Source organism: Rhea pennata, chromosome 2 (assembly GCF_028389875.1).
Source record: "Rhea pennata isolate bPtePen1 chromosome 2, bPtePen1.pri, whole genome shotgun sequence".
Taxonomy (NCBI): domain Eukaryota; kingdom Metazoa; phylum Chordata; class Aves; order Rheiformes; family Rheidae; genus Rhea; species Rhea pennata.
The window spans coordinates 10,340,218-10,363,281 of record NC_084664.1 but is presented as its reverse complement, the minus strand read 5'-3'; the positions used below and the strand labels follow the sequence as shown (position 1 = coordinate 10,363,281).

Sequence of the window (23,064 nt, the reverse complement as noted above, 5' to 3'; positions counted from 1 at the left end):
CTGTTTAAAAACAGTATTTTTCTTAATGTTAATGAATTGACAGGTGCTATTCCTCTTGCATGTTATACAGATTCATCGCTGTGTACTTTACCAAACAATAAATTACTTCTGTTTGCTCTCTCTAAAATAAATCAGTATGGCTAAAAGAAAAGACATCTGAATTCTACTACTTACTGGCACCATCAAAGAACATCCTAATTTTCCAGGTCCAGTGCCTATCAGTAACATCTTTTTCATAAGTTGAATGTGCAAATGCCTGACACCATTACCACTGACAAAAGATCAATAAATCAAAAATGAGCCTGATCTAAATTTGCATAATGCAAATATGTATTTCCTCTGTTAACTAAAGATTTGCTCAGGAATTTTCAAAAATACACAAAGTGCCAGCAATATCATTTGTAGTCAATCTAATTTACTGTTGCATTTCAATGTAATGCAAAACAGCTTTTCACATATCAACAATTTGTTGACCAGACAAGAAAAGGTACTTATGATAACCCTTGAAAGGAGAGAGAGAAATCTTAGGGCTAAGAAAGCAAAGCCCATCAACACTTAAAGAAAGCCTATATGAATAAAGGAAAAACAACAGTAGATTTCTGCCTTTAAAAAATCCCTGAAATATATTTTCTTTCATAGCCTTTCCCATTATCCATTTGTTTGCCACCTCAGCATCTCTAACATTGACAATCCTATCTTCACAGTACCATTAATATAACTGTCAGGCAGATCAGAAAAGGCATCATGAATGTAAACTCATTATTTGTTCTCTTTTTGTTCTTTAAGAGCTGTGTTTCAGCATTACTTAATTGTTCCACAGGCTTCTGCAAAATTCAGAAAAGGAAGTACAATGAGCAAAAAAGCAAAAAAGCTCCCCAGCAAATGCAGCAGTAAACACTCAATTATTTTCTAACAAAAGTATTAAGAAAAACATATACAATTCCCTAAACTTTTGAAAGAACATTTCCATGAGGTGAGTTAGACCTTGCAGAAAGAATTGAGAATAATGAGTTCAAAGCCAAAGGGTACATTATATTTAGAGCTATATGATTTATTCAAGGTGTAAAGTCAAAATCCTCATTTGTATAGTTGACTTTAAAAGCAAACTAGAGGGATAAATCATTAATTTTCAATGTATAAGGTCAGTGTTTGCTGTTCCTGCATTAGTAACAATAAAACCATTGTAATTCCTTAAATATATCAAAGCTACTCGAATTTAAAATGGAATTCCACCTATGACTCATAAAATGTAAATGCAGAGGTGTAATTTTTTACACAAGGCAGGTTTAAGCCTTTAGAGCATTTAATATACAAGGACTAATAAATGATAGCACTAAAAACTATGATCACATCAGCTAAATGGATTATAAATTAAATTTCCATAATGTATGCAACTGAAATACAAATGTAGACATAAATCAAGGTATTTTCTAAACACAGGTTAATTACACAAATTCAAAATCTGTCTATTTTTTATGCAAAATAATCCACTTAGCGTTTTTCATACCAGTCTTAAGACTTAGCCACTTGTAACACTTGATCCTAGAAGCCTATCAATAATTTCATGTCAAAGAAAAACACAGCAATAGATATATTGAAGAAACTTGTATGTTATTTTTCAAGTGTCTGTCTTTTATGAGTGTTTATTGCTAGAAATTGTGCCAAAATGATTTGAAATAAAAAGGATTAATTATAGTAGAAGCTTTTTAATATAAGTGAGTGCAGCTGCAATGCAATTAATGCAAATTGTGACGCTATCAGGAAAATAAATGTGAACAACATCACTGGCTATTTCTGTTTGCTGCCAAATAACTTCAGTAATTTACTACATTAAGAATCAATAAAAAAAATAATGCTTTTCAAATGCATCACTATTAATCTTCAGGTAGTTCCAAAGTCAACATTTATAACTTCATCTAAAAACTATAGAAAGCATTTTTATTTAAACTAAACTGTGCAACTTGAGAATAACTTTAATTACTCCTACTTCTCCTAGCTAAGTGATTCCAATAGTAAAAATAAAGTATTTTTGGAAACTAAGAGAAACAAAATGTTCAATATAAACAAACATGATTTATCATAAAAGTTAAACTATCCTAATAAAGTTTAATAAAAATAATTTAAAAAAATTAAGAAAAAATACACTAAAACTGTGGTAATATAACATCATGATAAATTCCAGTTTTTCCAAAAGGGCAAATTACACCATCAGAGCTCCAGCATTGTTTACAGAGATGCTAAGAAACTTTAGCATCACTCTGTGTGATAGAATATGACCAAATTAGCCAAAACTTTATCTTTCAGTCCAATTTCCTGATTTCTCAGTTAGCATAAATTGATAAAACTATCTGTTGCTACCAAAAGATTTGATTCCACCTATTCCTGCCTGCAAGATGAACCAAGCCAGCTTGCTGACTCAGTGCAGGCAGGGATGAGGTGCTGGTTGTTTTCCATCAAATCAGAAAACCGCTCCAACTCACAGCTATGGGTGAAATCAGAGGGGAACAGCAAGACCATTTGTTTTAATGGCCAATGCAAAGTCAGATCAGCCCATCAGCTAGACAACTCCATCCTGACACTGGCACTTCTTATTGCAGTTAAACCAATTTCACAGTTAGCTGCTGCCAAAAGGAGAGATTCACCCCTTCCCTCTCATGCTTGGTGAACTGCCTTGGGGAACTAGAAGTTACCCACTTTTTAAACTTAATTTTTTCTGCCTCTTCAACTTTTTGAACTGCCCCTTGGCAGCATCAGCGTAAGGGAGAGTCTGGAGTCAGTGACGGGGGGGGGGGAAGCACCCTGCCACAGCTGGCAGACTGACTCAGTAGCAGTATGAAGCTACACCGTGAGAATACGCTTACTTTATCCAACAGAAGACCATACTACCTCAGAAGCTGACCTCTTTTCCTCCACTGAGGAACAATACTGAAGGCAGGAAGTGGCTGCTTCTTTGCGGCGAGAGACCTTTTCTGTTAGACTGCAAATCTGAAGTTGCTGTTCATACATTGCTTGATAAGATCAAGCAGTAATCTGCTTGATCACATATATTACCACACATACATTAAAAATAAACTCTGCTCCAATTCCAAGTGCTCTAGTCCTTTGACGTTTGTGGCCATCATCTATGGGACTATCATCATTATATGATGAATTTTGATAGCTCATGTTCCCAACTTTCTTATATAACTAGCCCTTTAATTGACTTCGTTGTCTCTATCCTATAGCCCCACAAAGCACAACTCGCATAAAGGAAAAAATCAAGGCAGAAAGTCATGAAAGCGCAACGGCGATCAAATAGGAGATTTGATTTCTGAAACTACCCCTTAACAGAACCTCGATACCTCTGCCTCCTACACAGGCTGTGAGTAAAGCATCCCACTTTCACGGAGCCACAGCCTACAGATGCGGGTGTGAGATGGTAAGAGGCTGGCTAGAAGCAGAGCAGGAAAAGTAGGCAGGCATATTGTATGTACATCTTCAGTACTGCAAGCATTCCATTCCCTGCAGTTAAAAGGCTATTTCAGCTTAAAAGGTCAAACTGAATTTCACAGCACTGTTTCAAAATCAAGGTGTAGGTTAGGGATGCTCTTAGGACAAAGCTATGACATTTCCAGATAACCATCAAAATAATGTAAAATCATAAGATTCTGCAAACACTAAACAAAAAAGAATCCCTACTTGTTTTTAGGCAACAAATTAGTTTTTGTACTCTTCACTTTCTTCCCATTGTCTCAGGATGCCTTGCTAACAACTAGTTTAAAATATGAACAGTTAAAAAGTTTATTCTGATTAAAAGGCTTATAGAAGATGAGGTATGCAACAGATTTTCATACATTTTCCTTCTGCCCTTTGTGTAAAGCATACCAGAAGATTAAAAACAAATAAAACAAAAACAAAACAAAATGAAAAGCCTACCGTCATAAAGACATTTTGATTTCATACATGCAGCATGCAGTCTCTATTGTTTCTCTTTTAAATAGTATTAGTTACTTACTATTACAGTAAAGTATCTAAATACAGTCTAGTTAACTATAGTTGACGGCATCACAACAACATAGGTCGCAATTTCATAATCTAAACTTTAAAGTATTTATGTTCAGATACTTATAAATACTTATAAATACACTGAATGCATTTTTCAGACATCTATAAAACTGGGGGGGGGAGGATTGTACCAACAAAAGGTTTACAAAACAGCTCATCAGAAACAGGAGATTTTGTATCAAGTTTTCGAACCAGACAGTCTTTAAGCTAGTGTAATCACTTCTGAGAAATGTAAAGGATTTAGGATAGCGTAGAGATTATATGAGCGTTACGACATGCTGAATAAAGTTCCAATTGTGTAAACAAATTCACAGATGAATAAATTTAAGGGTTTGAGGAAGCTTTAGTGTCTTTGCTTATAGGTTCAGGTCTACAATTAGTTCTCACATTTATTATTTCAACTAAATTCTCTTAAAAATATAATCAGTCATTGTTTGTACACCTTTCATCAATCCTTTACAATGCAGAACTTATTTTAAAACCTAAAAAAGGCTAAAGTCAACCCCTAGAAAGATACAGGGTTTACAGTTTGAAGCAGTAAATGATTGAACTTAAATTCAGTTATTTCCCTAATCAACCCTCACGACCCAAGATCATAACCCCTTCTATCTCAGTCATTTTAAATAGTTACTATTAAATAATACTTAGCACTTACAGAGTGCAATAGATCTTCAAAGCTGTACAGAACCATTAATAAAAAATGATAGAAAAATAGCAAAACCATTAGCACTTCCTTCTACTTTATTATTTATATTCTAGATATATCTCATCACACTCAAATCCCTCGAGACCAGCAAAGCCTTTTCTAGTCTAATGAATGAAAACTAAATATATAAGTTACATTGAAAGTAACAATTACTCACATCTTTGAATTATTCTTAAAGCTACTGCTTAGTAATGATATGACAAAATTATTTCTTATTGATAATTTATGGTGAATAAAAATAAGATGATGTTGTTCTTAATATCAATGCAGCAAAACACAGTTGCATCAGGTATGTAACACAATGCAGTGTGACCACTATCAAGCAGTTTTAAGTCTCTTTTCCGCAGTTCTGCGAGCCCAAATCTCTGCTTTATTAACATCTCTGTTTTTGGTTTCTTTCCCACTGGGCATTTTGAAGGTCAGCAAGTACAAGCTCAAAGAAGCTCCACAGATTTGGGGTAACAGTGATTCAGATGTGAGACACCTGCTTGTTAAAATTGCCACTGTCAGTGCAAACATCTGGAATTGATTAGAGGTGTGTGATAAGCACTAAATGAACTCCCGACTGGCTCATGAACTCATTACCATGATAATGTAGGGGATTCATTTCCAAAGACACTACTGGACCACTTCAAGTATAATGATCTCAAGTCAATTTTTAATTTGAATATGGAGAGTCCTGTAAGTATTTTTATTTTAAGTATCTAGAATATAAGTAATTCTATTACAAGAATTTTTGTTAATAAGTACTTCAGAAATTTTTAATATTTGCAGAAACCCATGACTTCATCTCAGTGTATTCTCAGACTGTTTTAACAGGAGCAGCTAGGTTTATAACCTATGCTATATATGTGTTATTAATTGCTATCAGTATCATTTGGGCTTTTTTTTGTGGGGGGGGGGGGGCAGAGGGGCAGGAAAAGGAAGGGTTTTAGATACCTCTGGATACACTAGATAATTGATAGTTATCATTCACTACTGTAGTTCCAGTAATCAGTTAATAGAGTTTCTTGTTTCAAATTTAAACATAACCTAGTAAGAAGTGAGACTACAGAGAAGACATCTTCCTTTTATCTAAATTCTAATCTTCTGAAAAATTGAAACATTAACTATGACGAAAATAACTTCTGGGTATACTTCTAAGATATACCTCTATTTTAACAGCAGTGAAACTAGCCACTTTCAAACACAGTTCAAATGCAATAAAGAATTTCAGTAAAAATATTCCGAACTTCACTGGTTTAAATGGATGTAGGTGTTCTTAACTATGAAAAAAGATCAGGATACCATTACCACACACACTGTTTATTTATTCCCTGTCTAGCACCTGATTTAGAGGCAATAAAATGCAATCAGTACACAGACCAGAAGCAGGAATCATCTGCTAATGGAACTTTTAATTGAGGAGTGACCACTAACATGAGGTAATTCTTTCCATGCAGAACTCCTTGCAGAGACCTCTGTGCTCTTTATCACAGTAAACAATCACTAACATATGCATTAAAGAAAATCTAAATACATTATGACCCAATAAATATCACAATCAATCAATACACACTTTTCCTTCCTAAAGATTTAGAGTTGAAATACTGCATTTCAGTAGTCTTTTAGTGCTCGACATATATTTACAAGCCTAGTACTAACATAGCTATTTGTAATCAAAGGATAATTGGTTATGTTAAATGAACCAGTGCACAAAGGAATTGTCAGGCTGAATAACCATGTCAGAAGATAGATTCCAATTAGTTTATATTCATATTCATAAATAAGGCAATAATCACCATAAAGTTTCTCTCTCTTATTTTTCACCTCTGTACTTCATAAGTGTATAATTAAAAGAACATGCAACTTCACACGATAAATTCTGATTCTGACCATTTCAGATGATTCAGGATTTTCAGACACAAATAATCAGCTAACTTGATTTTAAGTAAAATGCTGAGTCTACAAAGCCATTTGCAAGGTAACTGAAAGTAATAAAACAAAAAGTTTGTACAAATTACCTCCTCTTTTTATCAGTATCACTAATTCCATACCTACCTTTCTAGGAACTAGTAGCATCAATGGTGGCTGCAGCACAAATCAACTATAGTGTACTGATCTAAGCCAAGCCAAAGCAGATCTTAGTTAAATGGACAATAAGCAAAGGGAAAGGGTAGCCTAAAAAATCAGGAAAAAAAAAAAAAAACTTCAACAGTCAGAGAAACAGAGGAAGACTAGCAGTGCAATGGCTGATGCACCATCCTATCAAATATTCAAGTATATAAAGACTAATTGTTCATACTGTAGAGCTTCCTTGCATTCTTTTCTCTCTACATGTTTTGATACAAAAAGGGTACACTGATATGTTATTAGAAACATTTGCTTGAAGGTTTCAATTCTGTGAGTGCAGCTTATTAATGATTTTAAAGTTCAGCATCTGATCCACATCCCGCTATGAAAAGGCTCCCAGTGATTTCAATCCATTTTAGATAAGGCCCCAGGACAATCAAAAACCATTTTAGCTTATCTGTAAAATGGATACTGTAGATACTGATAATCTTAGAATTGTATCTTCTAGCCATGAATAATACCTTACTTAACAAATGAACTAATCTACCACAGCACAATTCAAAGTTATAAACTATAACCATGGGGCATATTCTCCAAGTTATAGAAAAATACTCTAATCAATAGTTAATGATCCCACATTCACTATTAGGGCAATAAATATTGTATTTGATCTAATATTACCTGGCTAATATTTAGTTTTACCAAAATATATATAGCACTTCTCAACCACATAAATTTAAGAACATACTCTGACATGGACTACACTGAAATCAGTGTAGTAACCTACCACAAATCATCTACAAATAAATAACATTAATCTTCATCAATATAATATGCACAAGGCCACACAGATTACTGAATGCCTATATTACATTATATATTAATGATCAATGACTAAATCTAGACTGTAAAAATTTAAAATAAACATATTTCTTTTCAGTCATTGCTGGTTCTTATACTATGAAAATTCCTTATTTGGCTCCACAAAGGAAGGATACAGGTCAAAACCACCACCACCAAAATAAATAAATAAATAAATAAATAAATAAATAAAATAAAAAATCCATCTTTTTCTTTATATTGCCTTCTCAACAACTTAAGATACAAACTAAGTCTTAACAAAACAGATTAAGTCTTTTCAAAAATCTCCGGTGTCTTCCAAGGATTTCAGACTGTATTGCTTAAGAAAACAGGCTTAATATTATTTTTCAAAGATAACGTATACATTATTCAGTAACCTGAACGTATGAGTCACTAGTGTTCTTCAATATGCTGGAATGAAAGAAGATAAATGCTCTCAACATCAACTCAAGTGTCAAAGAGAATCAAACGTTTTGTGAAAGGTGCAGAGATACTTATTGCAAAATACCATGTATGCAAGAACTAGCAGGTTTACATTTAAAAGGAAGTAGAGGAAACTTAAAACGATAATCCTAATTTTTCTATAGACTTCTGCTATATTCCTAAACTAATGCTGAAACTTCATGAAATGTAAGTAAATTGTCGTAAGAATTACCTACTTAAATCATTTCAAAAGTTATGAATGCATTTTCACAACATCTGTCACATTAAAGAAGTCACTGAATAAATGTAAATTAAGCTGGAAATGGAGAAAGATAATATGGTATGTAAGACTGTTTAGGTCTGAACACACAGTTAAGTTTAATTCTACACCTGCCATTGTTTTACTGATCACTATTTCTACATCTATTCTTGCTTGGCTCTCTCATCTGTAACATGCAGGGCAAAATCATCTATAACATTTATTTTGACAATGTTGAAACACACAACTAATATTTCATTTTCCAGGTTTACACCAGACACTCAAAATTCAGCAGGGAGAAACTCCTTACTTAGGATTCTCAGCTGTTATTTCCAAACCTCTAGGCTAAGGGTCTCAGAGTTTTGGCAACCTGCCCTAACAACAACTTCTGTGATCTACAGAGCCAACTCCACTCTGTTGCCAAAGCCACAGCAGGAAATTCTGCACGTGGAAAGATTTGAGCACAGAACTACCACCACATGGAGAGCGGAGATAAATCAGATCAGGTGCTTCCCCCACAGCCCTTTCCTACCCACCTAAGAGCAAGTGGATTACAGCATCCCATCCATCCCTCTGGGCACCCACGGGGCAACAAGGCTCAACTTTCGAGCTGGGACGGAAAAGAGGCGTTAGGCCGAGAACGCCTAGCAGCACATGCCACCATCAGCTCTCAAGCAAGCCCAAGTCAGAAAGTCACTCCTGTGCTTCCAGCGGGGGGAACGCGAAGGCCGAGGTTTCAAACCCTTCCAGTGCAGACTGTTACACGAGGCGCACTGTGTAAGCTGAGCTTTTACTTTTAAGAAAAAGACAGGAAATTGCTTAAAAGGCACCAGTGTTAAAATAATATTTACATTGCACGGTAAAGTAACTGAAAGTTGGGAAATGTAAACTTTGGAAGTGTTTGAGTAGCTGTTGGTTCAAGCAAACTTATTTCTGCCTTTTTTTAAAAAGATGGTTTCAGACAATATATGCAATTACTTGATCACATGTTATTATTTCTGTAAGAACTTTGCTCATTTAGTGATCACCAGAAGTTGCATGGACAACCATAAAACTTGTATTTTATAGATTTCAAATTCTTTACTGCATAAAAATACAACCTAAATAGTCAGTAATTTATCTATGGAATTTATCTATGGTTAAAATAATATTTTAAAATAATATTTAAATATGTGATTATTAAAGACAGTTTTAAATTGTCAGATAATTCTGTTTATTAACCTATCAACTAACATAAAAATGTCAAGCTGTTAAAAATTTCCTGATGGGGGGGGATGACTTAATTAAATATAAATCTAAGGTACTGCAAGTCAAATGCATTTAGATTTTAGTACGAAATGGTTACCAGGAGACACAGAATTTATGTAAATTATTATATTTTAATGTATTTGTTTTCTGATAACACTGAAACTTCTTAAGAGAGAGGTTTTTGTGGCAGCACTCTTTACATACCAGTTCCACAAATAAGAAATTGCTGTGGACGCCTGACTGCTTCCTTTGCATTATATCTATTCTGTTTACAAAGGGGCTTTTAATAAAGTACTATTCCTCTCATATAATCCTGTGCAAAGCACAAAATGCACACATTTTTGAAAACGGGCGAATGCATATTAGATAACTTAACCAAGACCACAATACCAGCAGGTTTTGAATAATATGGTCGTGCCTTATCTTTCTGTTTAATTCATCAGCTTTCTAAATACATCAGGAAAAAGGTATCTGTGCACCTAGGTAGAGGTAATTATTAAATAACACTGACAATTCATACCTTATGTAAACATACTGCAAATACAAAAGCAATTTATGATTTCATAATGTTAAATAATAGATATTCTGATTTTAAAAAGACAAAAAGTTATAACTGTAGTGTTCTAGAAGGGATAAAACATGTTTTGCAACTTCTGTCTACACTGACATCTGAAGTCCAGTTATAAAGATGATGTTTTGATAGAGAAAATTAGTGATCCAGAAGCATAATCATTTCATTGAAAACATTTCAAACTTAGCCCTGCCGCACTCTCAGATAAACACCAACCATTTTTGGAATGAAGCAACTTCCCTGGGATACCACAGGAGTATTCACTTTCCCACACCAAAAATCTATAGATGCAGAAAGGAAATGAAGCCTTGAGTCTATAAAGGTGGTCAGAGTTACAAACTTCCTTATATGTTATTAGCACTGAATCCACTTGACATTAAGAGCAGATATATCCTTCAAAGGTGATTTTATTGAAGCAACTGTTCTGAAATTTTCGTTATTTTACAAGTATGAATGTTGCAATAGCTAGGATGCTGGCATAGAAGTTGCCTGCAAAGTGGCAATTTAATCTGTATGAACCAACAGGCAGTTTTAAGGGTAGTGATCTGTTTCAGAAACTCAACTTCGTCAACAACATCCTCTTAAACTGTTTTCAGCTGGATTTCAAAAAGGATCTCCAGCTATATGCTAAATCTCATTACAAGTCAATAGGATTGTGGATTCCAAAATACTTCAGGCAGTTAAATAGGGATTTGACATCTTAAATACATTCAGCTTTAAATATTAAAGATGGAATCAATACATTTTTTGTGAAATGGAATTTGTATTTCAAACTTTATTTCTCGATTATTAGCCAAAAAACTGTTTTCAAAGGCTTAAAAGAAATATCCTCCATAGTACAGCTGGCCTGAAATGCAAAACAAATGTAATGGATGTTTGTAATGTTTTTCTTTTTTTTCCACCATCTAGCTCAATGGAAGTGTATTAGCCTTAGAATCTCCATAAAACAAAAATAATAAGCACTAAAATTCAAGAAATATGCAAAATGTATGACAAATCAAGAAGAATTAATGACATTTAATTTGCATACGGCTCACAAATATGGTAAATTATCAGAGTAAATTTTAAATGTTAGCAATAACTGTACCTCATGGAAACTGTTTCTGTAAATATTAATTTCATATATTCAAAATGATGAAAATGTAACTGGAGTCAAACTCCACAAAGCTCTACATTAAAAATAACCACACACACGAGTAATTCCAGTAGCATCAATTAAATTAACTTTAGGCGAGAAGATAAACACAGAACAGGCATGTACATATTTTGTTCAACTGGCAGTTAAGGTCTCAAATTCTCTTTGCCCTTTGAGTATTAGTAAGTGTGTAACTTATTAAAATGAACCAGATGTTTGGATAGTATGTGGAAATAACGCTCAGATCCAAAATCTGTAAGTTTTTCCTCAAGTCTAGAAAAATTATCAGGTTTCCCACATACCTCTATCTGATAAAAAATAAAACACAGCACTATTGAAAAACTTCTGTTCTGTTATAGCTTACATTTTATACAGTAGTGTTATTACCTTTCCAAGCATTCTTCCAAGAAAGTAGTAATGTCGGGCATAAGAATCTCCAACAAGCATCTGTGCAGCAGGGTTAGGATAAAGAAGTCCCTCATTTGTGGTCTTAAAAAATCCCTGGTTAGGGTTAAATCCTGATTTAAGCAGTTCATTCAGAAATTCTCTGAAAATTCCACCACCATCAATACCAGCTTCATCAAGGCCATGCGCATTAAGTAAGTGAACACGAATGCGCTTTTTTAGGTCAGGTTCTGCGGAAAAAGGATAGCAAGACTCAAATACAACTATCTATTTGAATTTTGTTTAGATAAAAACACATGTAACTACACATTCAAACATATTTGCACCATTTTTCTATTAAAAATGGGAGTAGTAAATAGTAATTTTGCAGAAATCTATTACTGGCCTGAGTCTGGGATAGTTTCATTACTCAGTATGTGGAATGCACTTTGTACAATGGGTCTTGCTCTAAGAGTCCTTACAAGATGGAGTAGAAAGACATTATTGAGAGAGGAAAAAAATCCTACAAAATATTTTAATATGGCCTAAAAATAATTTGAAAAAATGTATTTGTATAAAATACTGTGAATGTAAGGTTCAGCTTTCTCCAGTTTGAAAGAGCTGCATTCCCTTAGATGGGACGACTGTCAGAGAAGACTTATTTAAGAGAGATTTTGTAAGGTGGAATGTCAGCAGCCATCCTAGAGAGAACCACAAAAGACAGTGCACACATACACATATATATTTTTTTTTATTTTTAGATTTTGCATATATTGTACTATGCGTGCCTGCTTGAACCATCTGCGCACACACACCCTGTAATGTGCATGAGCGATATCTGTTGTTCATATTCCTTTCAACCTCCTTTCCTGTCTGCCTCATACATCTAGGATGAAGTACCATGAAACAATTTCTCAGCCTTTTACCATCAAAAGAAGTGTTCCCACCTTCTTTTAACCCACCACCCCAAGATGCTTCCCTTCCCCCAGCTCCAACTGCAGTCTCACCCCTCCAGCGAGCCACCTGAGCTCGCCACTCGGTTTGCCCCCTTCCCTGGGTGACTTGCCTGCCTCGGTGAGGTGTTCACCTCTCCAAAGAGCGAGGAGAGCACCAGTGCCCAGGCAGATGCCCAGGACAGGGAGCTCCCAGCCCCTGATCAGTTCCATGATGTTTGCTATCTAGATTAATTTTCTTGCAAAATCTTAAATTCTTGCTTTTCACTCTCTGTTGGAAACGTGATCAACTATTTGAGAGCAGTAAGAGGACAGCAAGACAGGCAGGAGGAGGAGTGGAAGGGTTTTCTACCCCCCTCCCCCCCAAGTCATTGGAGATTCTCTTTCAGAATTACTCCCATGCAAGGCACTAAACAAGCAATGTTCAGTCCCTGAAATATGTCCACATAACTGGGAAACAGGACTTTTCCTCAATTCACTGAAGGCTTCTAAAGATCTAACTACCTTTTATTTAAACCTTACAATGACTACATTTGCTTCCAAGTAAAGTAACCAATAATAAAACAGTAACAATAAAACTTTATACTGCTTCCATGTGTAGTACAAATGTACACACTATGGACGTTCATCATGTTCATGAAATAATCTGCAGCATCCTGTAGCAACAGCATTTCTGTTGAACCTGAGTATCACACTTCCACATTCCCATTAGTGAATGCAGCTAGATCTACTAATAGATTTCCAGGCTCTTCACAAGTTTCACACACAGATATTTTTAAAAATTACCCATTAGTCCTTCATTACAGTGAAATGCTCTCCTGGATAACTGTTCTGCCAGCTGAACATGACCATTTTTAGACGAAGACATTGCAAAAAGTCGAATATTCCATTCGAAATAAGAAAACAATGCATTTGAACTGGCATGGGAGAGTCTCAAGTATATAGACATTCTTTGCTTGAGGATTCCCAAGATACTGAACATTAGTGTTAAGATCTGCACATATGGAAAGGTTGTTTTCGTACTTTTTGGAGCTTTCTGAAGAAAATCAGTTAATTGTCTCCTCCTCTGTGTACTCAAATGGAAGATTTATAGCAAGGAGGGGAAAAATGATCCTAAAACAAACTGGTGACCAGGTAAATAATGGATCTCAAAATTAGTGTCCCCCCCCATACACACACACTCCAGAAAAAGGCTGCAATTAGTAATTTATACAGCTACAATGTAACTAAACTGCTACTGGAGTCCATCAGATGCTATTAAGAAATATTGCAATCACTGGGGAAAAAAAAACACACTGAGAAGAACTTGCACATTATTAGACATAAGATAACAAAAAAAAAAAAAAAACCCGAAACCATAAGAACCACCCTAATACATTTCTACTATCCTAAACTTAACTTTTTTTTTAAAAAGAAATGATCTCCGTTCAAGCACTACTAACACATTAAACAGGTTTCTTCTGAGTACCTATAAACAAACTGGCTGCCTCTTCTAAATCAATGTCCTTTGCTCTCCCCTGATCAACTCTTAAGACCTCATCTATTGCATACTTAATTCCCCACATCCACTTTATCAATTCAGACTATAGTCTTTAAATTGTGTCTTGTAATTTTCAGGAATTTCTTCTTTCCTGCTCGTCTACATGATGCCTGACCTACTCCAGAACTAGCATTATTTTATAAAATACTCAGAATACCAGCTTTTTAGAAGGAAATAAACCTTCTTATTTGACATCAGATAGTACATTACATATTTCTGCATATGTGCATGACACACCACATATAAACAGATTTTCTGACTTCGACAGCCAATTACCACTAAAGCTTCTCCATTCCTGTTGATGAGAGAGAAAGCTTTACCTAGAGATTACTGTACATCCAAACACTTGCTAGGAGCTTTCTGGGCTCTCCCTTGTTGTCAGCTTTTTATGGGTATGGCAGGCAGGGTGGGGTTCCCCTAAGGAAAGGTTGAGAACATTATCTACCACTACATACACGTATATGTGTTATTATGCATGATCAAGATCTGCTCCTCAGATAAATATTCCATTAATACTAAAGCTCTTTTCACTAAACAGAAGTCCTGACAATTAATTATTTTTGAATATAATGAAATATGTATAAAAATTAAGAATCTAGCTATGTTAGAAAGTACAGATGTTCCTTATATACTAGCTCATAGTATTTTACTCATGGCTCAAACTGCATTCAGATTCATATAGGAATCCATATTAGAATCATACAGCAATTTAGGTTGGAAGAGACCTCATATATGGTATAAAATCCCAACACTCACAGCAAGGCCAATTTCAAAGTTATAGCAGGATGATCAAGGCCTTGACTGAGTTGAGTTGTCCAAGGATGGAGATTCCACAACCTCTCTGGACAATCATTTCAGTGCTTAATCAATCTCATTATGATTTTTTTCCTGTATGTCCAATTAGTACTTCCCTTGCTGCACCTTAGCAAATGTTTCTGTGATGTCCCATTAGGCAGTGGCAGCAGTAAGATCCCCCTGTAGTCTTCTTTCAGACTGAACAAACCAGTTCTCTCAGCCCCTCCTCATATATCAGGTGCTCCAGCCCCCTACATCGTCTTGGCGGCCTTCTCCTGGCCTCACCATGGTCTTTTTCATACTGATCCCCAAATCAGACACAGTTAACCAGTGCTGAATGAGGGAGGTGGGGGTGGGGGGGTGGTGAAATCACTTCCCTGAAACTGCTGGCTCTGCTCTTGCTAACACAGCCCAGTATGCTGTTAGCTTGTATCTCATCAAGGGGGCACTCCTGACTCTTGTTCAGTTTGTTGTACACTATAAACCCCAGGTGCTTTATCATCAAACAGCTTTTAGTCACTTAGTGCCCAGCCTATATTGCTGCATAGGGCAAATCCACCCTAGATGCAGGATTTTGCTTTTGTCTTCGTTAAACTTCCATGAGGTTTCTGCAAATTCTTTTCTTCAGTCTGCAAGGTCAGTCTGAACTGCAGCCTGGCCTTCCAGCATACTGACATTCCCCCAATTTAATATTTTCTGTAAACTAGCTAGAAAGGTTAAGTTACATCTCAGTGTAAGTTTAGGAAATCTGCATTTTAAAACTGCTTTCATGGTTTTAGTAAACTGCATTAATTATGCTGACTTGCTTCACAGCACCAAAACATGTTTCTCATGTAAAGCTAACTTACTATTAAACAATACCTTACCTATATAGCTAATAGATTGATTTGCCTGTTACTTGACACTGTATTGTCCAAAAGCTTATAGACCACAGATTCTAAATTACATTTTTATTCTTTTACTGGGGGATGGGGGGAGAGCTGGCTCATATTTTCTGTGTTTTCTAATTCTAACTCATCTCTTTATTTTGAACAAACCAGTCAGCAAATCAATAAACTTACATACAACAAAAATACTCTTTACCTCTAGGAAAGAGGCTATACTATCAATTGCATATATAGCATTTCCACATGATTATCCAGTGACATCATCTTGTTTAGCCCTTAGAACTTTCCACAAAATATAAATACTTGGTTATTATTTGCACTTAATCTAAAATTTTTGACAAATGAGTTATCTCTTCTAGGTATCTCTTTTAGGTATTTACAGTTTTAAACACAGCTATTAAATGAAATAAAACCCATTTATAAATCAAATACTATCTTTAATTCTAGCAAAGTAAAGGAAAAGGTACAGTCTCCAGGAATTTTATACAAACCAATACCAACCACTCTTCTCCTTCCTCTCAAAGTTAGGTCATGGAATCTGTGGGAACCTGTAGGTCATGAAGCTAGTGGGAACATTAGCTTCAGCTAGTAATATCCAACTATGTGACCAATATTCTTTTTATATATAAAATACCATATAATTAACAAGGACTTTATATAGGCAGATTGGAATTTTGACTTCTGGGGCAGCTGTTCTTGCACAAATCCATACCGTGGTACGATATACGTCCATGGAGTAGAATACATACTAGTGCACTGCATTACCCTTATCAGTCACACTGTACCTAGCAAAAATGTCCAGACTGCACACAGGATTTGCTGATACCAATTACCAAAACAGGGAGTATCTGATGAACTATATGAATTAATATACAAAGTATGGTTATTCAGACAAGTAAATGGGAAGAAAAACCTCATAAAATATAAGTTTGAACCAAGGAAAAGTATGTTTAAAAGAATGGAATTGCAATAATCAGAAAGAATTTGGATGAGAATTACATAATATGAATTGAAGGAAGGTTTTCTGAAGGACTTTGACACTTCACAAGTGATACACTTTTAAATGTCCTACTCAAGTGAACAAATCTGTAATGACATGGTAAGAATGATTATGTTATCATCAACTTGTTTGTAATTTCATTGTAAACGTACCATTTTCAGGAGAAAGTTTATCATAAGCATCTTCATAAATATAATTTCTTCTAATTGTGACATTAATTCCATCCAGAAATGGACCATCTCCTTGAACTTCCTGTTTATCAGCATAAATCAATCTTTGAAAAATCTGTTAAAATGAGTGGAAAGAGAAATCAAGTCTTTGTACAGATCTAAATACTCCATGAAAAATGGTTGTTCGCTAATACTACTATCCTTTGAGGGTTGCTTCTGGGAACTCAAATTTAAGTGAGTCATGAAGCTGCAGAAATATAATACAGAGCTACATCCCAGGAAAGAGAAGCAGAGGGAACAGACATGTAAGAACTCTTTCTTGCTAAGATATCATCCTCCCTTCTTTCTACATAAAGAGGGACATATATACACCATGTCAATCATTCTAGTTTTCTCTCCCTAACTTTCAGAGTTCTGAAATGCAAAGTATTCCAAAACAAGGGGGAAAAGTCACCTGAATACTCCAAACACAGAGAGGCAAGAGTCTGTACTAGTAAACATGTTATCATTGTTTTTGTAGTGCCTAGGAACACTCCCAGTAACAAGAAATAACGTATCAGTACTTCCCTCAGACAGCAGTGGGCAAGTCATTCAAAGCAAAATAAGAGTATTACTATTGTATTTACAATTTATTTATATTTATACATTTACATATTTATAGATTATAAATATATAGACTATATAACTATATATTTAATATAGATAGATATGCATATATAATATAAATATATTTCATAGAATCACAGAAATGGTAAGGTCGGAAGAAACCTCTGGAGATCATCCAGTCCAACCTCCCTGCTCAAGCAGGGCCACCTAGAGCATGGTAGACAGGGCTGCATCCAGGCGGGCTTTGAAGATCTCCAGAGAAGGAGACTCCACAACCTCTCTGGGCGACCTGGGCCAGGGCTCCGTCACTCTCACAGGGAAGAAATTCCCCCTCACGGTCAGGCGGAACTGCCTGTGCTTCAATTTCTGCTCATTGCCTCTTGTCCTGTCACATGGGACAACTGAAAAGAGTTTGTCCCCGTCCCCCTGACACCCTCCCTTCAGGTACTTGTACACACTGATAAGATCCCCCCTCAGTCTTCTCTTCCCCAGGCTGAAGAGGCCCAGCTCTCGCAGCCGTTCCTTGGAGGGCAGGTGCTCCAGCCCTCTGATCATCCTCGTAGCCCATTATACACTCGTATAACATATTGGTATTGCTGTATTTATATTGTATTCATTTAGGACAAATGAAGTATGTGAGCCTCACATCAGTTCCAAAAGACAATTTTAGCTGAAGTACAAACTGAACTTCACATTGTCCTTCAAAATACAAACCTATCACAGTTCACCTGAAGAGTAACTGTAGCTAACTATGTTTCCATGTTAGGATGTAACATGCTTTTTTCTGCCTAATGTACAATGATGTTCAATATACCCTCAGTCCAGAGAGTAAGAGTCTCTTTACTACATCCTTTCTTGCATCTTTCCCATGTTCAATACTCTAGCAAATTTCATAAGGGATGTAAACTCCAAATAAGTATCACAGATTGCTCTCAAAACTAAAAAGATTAAGCAAGAATCTCCAGAGAAGTTTAGGGAGGAAAAGCATTAATAAATTCATAGTGAAAGAGGAAACTTTAAGAACAGACATAAAGCTAGAGCAAATCCTCAAATCTACTCTTTCTACAGACAACTGCAGGTGGTGGAGAAGAAAATCTCCAACTAAGAGGCTTATAGTGAAGACACAGCCAGACACTTCTCTCAGGTGCCTAGCAGAAGGATAACAGAAAGCTGTAAGCTGCAGGAGGGAAATGCTGACTGGAAATACAGAAAAAAAAAATCAGTATGAGAGTGCTTAAGCACTGGAACAGGTTGCACAAAGAGACTGAAATCTCCATCATTGATCATAGTCAGAACACCTCTGAATAAGAACTTAAGTATCCTCATCCAACTTTGAGGTTATTCTTGTTTTGAGGAGGGAGTTGGACTAGAGTGCCTCGAGAGGTCCCTTCTGACCGAAATTCTTCCATTATTGTGTGACATCAAGGCACACAGTCATGGACATCATCTTTTTATGAACACGATATGAGAGTATGTTCACCACCACTTTCTTTGCTGAAGTACATGGCTAGATAGTTTCATAATCACTGCTACATAGCTAATGATGGTTGGAAAGAAAATTTTTAAGGTATGTCTCATGGCAAAGTTCTTCTTGATACAGAAACTAGGTCCTATACACTGGAGTGTATACGTACACGCATATGTAAATCCTGAAACAAACTGTATTCTGAAATGCTGAAATATATACCTCAGTGTATAACTGAAGCATTCACAACAACTTAACAGTAGCAGCCAGAAAAGAAAGAGATGCTGACTGTAGTATACACTACAGAAAGATAGGAGGAAAAGAGAGGACATAGTCACTTTCCTTTCTAGGCTGTTTGCTGAATGCACAGAAATGCTCTACCAAGCACTGGTAAGGTCCTACTAGCAAATAAAAAAAGAAAAGTTAGTTATAAGAAATTAAATCTAGGTGCTCTAGTAAGAACTGCACTGCTTACATGCATTGAAAGCTCAAATTAATTAGGAACACAAACGTGCACCTCTTCTACAAGAAGTACCTTGGTTTGGAGGAATCTAACAACAATAACCTTTTTCTGGACTGCTGATCCTCAGTTCAGAATAAAGACAGTGAGAAAAGAACTCCCTCTAGATAAGAGGGATCCCACCAGCAACTAGGCTCATGAGACATACTCCAATATCTACAGGAATTTTGAACTGCAGACTCAAAGAAAGAAAGAAAACCCAAGTGATTGCTTCTCACAGAGAACCAAGACATTTGTTGCTGCACACCAATTTGCTTTTTACTGAACGGAATAATAAGGCTGGGGTCAGCATGCTGGAAAACCTAGCATGAAACTGGACTGAGAAATCGCTTCTGAGAGTATCTAATATCTGGTAATTCATGGTAAGAATCTCAGCAGAAAGTTAGGAAAGGAAAAGTCACATGGAGTAACCCACACATGGGAACAGTATGAACTTGTATTATCATACAACATTATAATGCAATATGGCAACTGGAACAATACATGATAAGGTACCTTCTTCCTTTATGGGAATTGTTTTGTAGGAACAGTTCTGAAAGAAGTAAAAGACTCTAATATGATTCCTGTCACACTATTACACAAAAAAGACCATATTTGGTCCAAAAGCAGTAATAAAAGGAACTCCTCTTTGAAGTGGACCAAGACTATAACATTACTGATTGTAGCTTTTTCCTTCTCTCCAAATTCTCATCTTTTAATAATAATAATAATAATAAATAAAAATAAAAATGAATAAATAAAAAAACTTGTTAACGTTCAAAATGAGAAGCCAACTTTTGGTTTTGTGATATAATAAAACATGGCTCTGTGAATTCCAGAGACTTAAAATACGTGCATCTTAACATAGCTTTAGGAAGTCTGGAGGCTGTAGACAGTGACAAAATTGTGACAAAGACCCCTGCTTGCTCACTTCCAACTGTCTGGCTGTACTCCTAGTTCAATATTGCCATATGGTATTAGGACGGTATTTTTTGGAGGCCTGAAAGTCCTTTTCTACCAAATTTGTCACTGTCTTTTTGGCAAATATTGATTTACTTTCCCTATGGAACTATTTTTCATCATCTTGATGGAGCCTTGTAACTTAACGTCTGCAATACAATTCAGGGAGTAGATTTAAATTAATAAAAAATAACTGATACTACTGACAACAAAAGTAGTTTGAAAATTCTTTTATAGGTAACAAAATAATAGCTTTAATAAAAATATACAGTGCAAATGGGAACAGCTAATAGACTTAATTTTGTATTTAAAATCTAGGAAACATTCAAAGGTAAATCAAATACTACAAGAATCATGCAAGATGTGAACTATATACTCTAAAGTTCAGCTATTCAGCTATGAACAGAGGAATTGAATCTCTGGGCATTATTCTCCCAAAACAGACATCCGTCATCTCATTTTGAGTAAATCTCAAAGAAAGTCTCAAGTCTTGACCTTGCAACCTGTTTATTATAGACACATAACTAGCCCGTGCTCTGCTTACCACAGAAGGGAGAAATCACTGAATCAGAACTGAAGTTTGCTATAAAGATACTATTACTCTCAAGCAACTTTATCTTGGAATATATGTTTCTAAATTTAATATATTTATTCTGAAAATGGAAATAGTAAAAAGAGTGAAAAGTAACCTTAGAATACTCTTCATTGCAGCTGCCATACAAACACTGGAAATAAAAAGTGTGGTCTGCCATCCTCTTCTGTAGAGAAACAATCCAATTTCTACCCAGCTAAATGCTCTTTTTACACTTACTGAAAACGAAAACTCAAAACTCAAAAACCAAGCCCATATTAAATTAGAAATTAGATACCTTTACTCTTTCTTCAAAAGGAACTACAAAAGGTAGCTCTGTCAGAATTGCAAGTTGTCGTTCTTCAGAAACAGAAAGAGGTGCCGGTTCCAAACCCACTTAAAATAGAAATAATAATTTTAAAAATTTTGGAAAGAACAAGATCTTTTTAGACATTTTATTTTGTAACAAGTAACTCTATTTACTTCGTATAAAAATACACAAAATAAAATAGTTTATTTACTAACATAAAACATTAGCTTCTTTCAGGCATACTGAAATATAAGCAGTGAAAATATACCGAAAACAAAATGTACATACAAACAGGTACCCCTGCATTTTACTCTTCAGAAGAAAAAAGTTATTTTCTTATGATTGAAATTAACTTTTTGATTAAGAAAAATTACATAAGACAATTTAAAAACTGTAAATAATCATGATCTTCATCAGTACCTTTCTCTCAATCAGAATAGTTTAAATGTATAGTGGTTTCAACCATGTAGTCTACTTCTCTTCACCTTTTTACCTACCTGTTTTAGGCCCCAAAACTAAGCCAAATCTATTGAATGCCACAGAAATAAAACATTTCTTTCAGTGAGTTTATTCTCCAATAGCAGGGACCCGATCACCATATTAAATTCTAGGCACTTTAGAAATAGTGAAGAGAACATCAAGAAATTATATAACTTGCTCAAGAAAAAAAAAAAAAAAGGATTAGAAAAATGTTCAGGAAGCCACAGCAACAGAGAAATGAAATACAGTGTGGTTCCCAAGCTACCATGCAGTTCCTTTGGACTTTCCTACGCACAGACCCACAACGGACGTTTTTATGAAACAATTCAACTTGGGGTAATGCACAGTAGAAGTCAGACGTCTGCTGTAACTTAATGGGAAGAAACTGAGTTGCTAAGCACATACCTGATTGTAAGCTTATTAATTACAACACTGGTATTGCACACTTCCTAGATATTGTGGTTAAAGGTCCACCTAGCTCAAAAAACCCAGACAGCTTGTTTCATTCTTGTATTTAATAACCATACTTTAGAGAAAAAACAACTTACAGAACCTAGACTGTTTATAGAAAATATTCTAAAAATGAAGTAAATGCTTCATGTTACTACTCGGTCCAAAAGCTTAGAATGACTGCTTCAGTTCTTCCTTTGGTGTCTACCTGTGGAGACTAGTATCTTGCTGCCCTTCTGCAACTGGGCATCACTTCAGTGTTCATTATTTAATTGTTCTGTATTTTTAATTCCTCACAACAGTTTAAGTAGGGATATTTTAAGCACCAGTTTAAAATGACATGACCCAATATATCACTATACCTGATGCATACTCATTTGGGGCAGATTTCAACATTGCAAGCCTTTGGAATTTCTGATAAATGCTTATCACCCTTAGTTTACTTAGTAAACATTTTTAATTAAAGTCAATGTACGCTACCTATTAAGCTAAGGGTTAAAAGCATTTTAAATAAAAAGTGCGTGTACAGCAAAGCTAAACTAGTACATGACTTCAACAGTTCAATTATTCCAGTCAATTAGTCAATTTTATCTGCATTTCTCCATCACAGCTTCTTTCTTTAAAGAGAAATATGGGATGGAGTCATCAATACAGACAACATTTAGAACTCAACAGTCTGCCATTTAAGTAAATGA

At 35.3% G+C, this 23,064-nt stretch overlaps 1 protein-coding gene across 2 annotated transcripts in view; it reads right to left on the bottom strand.

Annotated features, from left to right (window-relative positions):
• Window positions 1–23,064, bottom strand: part of UBE3C (ubiquitin protein ligase E3C) — an 84,177-nt gene that overhangs the window by 20,544 nt on the left and 40,569 nt on the right. Inside the window, exons 16-18 of one of the 2 annotated variants that reach the window (XM_062568837.1) lie at window positions 21,428–21,525; window positions 17,011–17,143; window positions 11,687–11,934 (exon numbers count right to left, since the gene is read on the bottom strand). In XM_062568837.1, coding sequence (XP_062424821.1) covers window positions 11,687–11,934; window positions 17,011–17,143; window positions 21,428–21,525 — 479 coding nt within the window. The remainder of the gene's footprint in view (window positions 1–11,686; window positions 11,935–17,010; window positions 17,144–21,427; window positions 21,526–23,064) is intronic. The other variant, XM_062568838.1, reaches the window with a different exon arrangement.